General features: G+C 43.7%; 2 protein-coding genes across 2 annotated transcripts in view; both read right to left on the bottom strand.

Annotated features, from left to right (window-relative positions):
- The window catches only part of LOC119591804 (transcriptional repressor CTCF-like), an 8416-nt gene extending 8339 nt beyond the window's left edge, over positions 1-77 (bottom strand). Inside the window, exon 1 of the mRNA XM_037940549.1 lies at positions 35-77. Coding sequence (XP_037796477.1) covers positions 35-77 — 43 coding nt within the window. The remainder of the gene's footprint in view (positions 1-34) is intronic.
- A 119-nt stretch (positions 78-196) lies between these two features.
- The window catches only part of LOC119591803 (zinc finger protein 64-like), an 8463-nt gene continuing 7805 nt past the window's right edge, over positions 197-854 (bottom strand). Inside the window, exon 8 of the mRNA XM_037940548.1 lies at positions 197-517. Within this exon, the coding sequence (XP_037796476.1) occupies positions 197-517 (321 nt within the window). The remainder of the gene's footprint in view (positions 518-854) is intronic.

Here is an 854-nt window from a genome sequence, read left to right as displayed (position 1 = left end):
GAGGGGGGAGGTATTCCTTTCAAAATGTACTTACTGATCTTGTTTATTTCTGGATATGCCTGTACATGGGAAGGCATTCATGAAAATTGTCAAGTATTATCATACATAGCTTTATGGCCATATATATCCAGATAACCCTTAAGGCCTGATATCAAGCGGGACTTTTTTGCGTTTTATATTTTTTCTACAGCAGATACTAAGGCATCGTGTTCCTAATGCTATGAGTCAGTATGTGCCTTTTCAGATTACTGCTATTGGCTGTCTGGTACTGGCAGTGGGGGCAACAAAGCGGCTTTTCTCCCGTATGCATTCTTATGTGAATCTTCAACCTCCCTTTCTGAATACACCTGTAAGGGCAGTGCGGGCAGGCGTATGGCTTCTCCCTCGTATGCCCGTGGATGTGGTTCTTTAGGTTGGTGGTATATTTCGTGGCATACGGGCAGAATGGACAGCAGTGTAGCCTAGTCGACGCAGCAGGAGGTCCTCCCCAAGGCAGGCTGAGGTTCTCCGGCCCCACCTGTAGGGGGAACGCCCGTCTTAGTCACCTGGATAACAGGGCCGAGTCACTTCTTCTCCCGTTCATTTATTTTACTGAGGTTCATTCTTCCTTTGCTCGACTTTTTTATGAATTTAAAAGCGTTCGTGAAAGTATTAATACTAATGAGACAGAGGATTCGTTTCATAGGAAAGAGAAAGGTAGATAAATCATTAGTCTAACCACGTCACCAGCACACTATAAACAGATACTGTCTCCTATTCTCCGGATAGTACCAGGCTGTTCGTCAAAAGATGTCAGAACTAATTTTAAAAATGAAATTATAACTCCCTCGTCATTCTTCTTGGTAATACCCAAG

The sequence above is a fragment of the Penaeus monodon genome, chromosome 29, assembly GCF_015228065.2.
Source record: "Penaeus monodon isolate SGIC_2016 chromosome 29, NSTDA_Pmon_1, whole genome shotgun sequence".
In the NCBI taxonomy this organism is placed as follows: Eukaryota; Metazoa; Arthropoda; class Malacostraca; order Decapoda; family Penaeidae; genus Penaeus; species Penaeus monodon.
The sequence above is the reverse complement of the archived record's forward strand: the minus strand, read 5'-3'. Positions and strand labels throughout refer to the sequence as shown.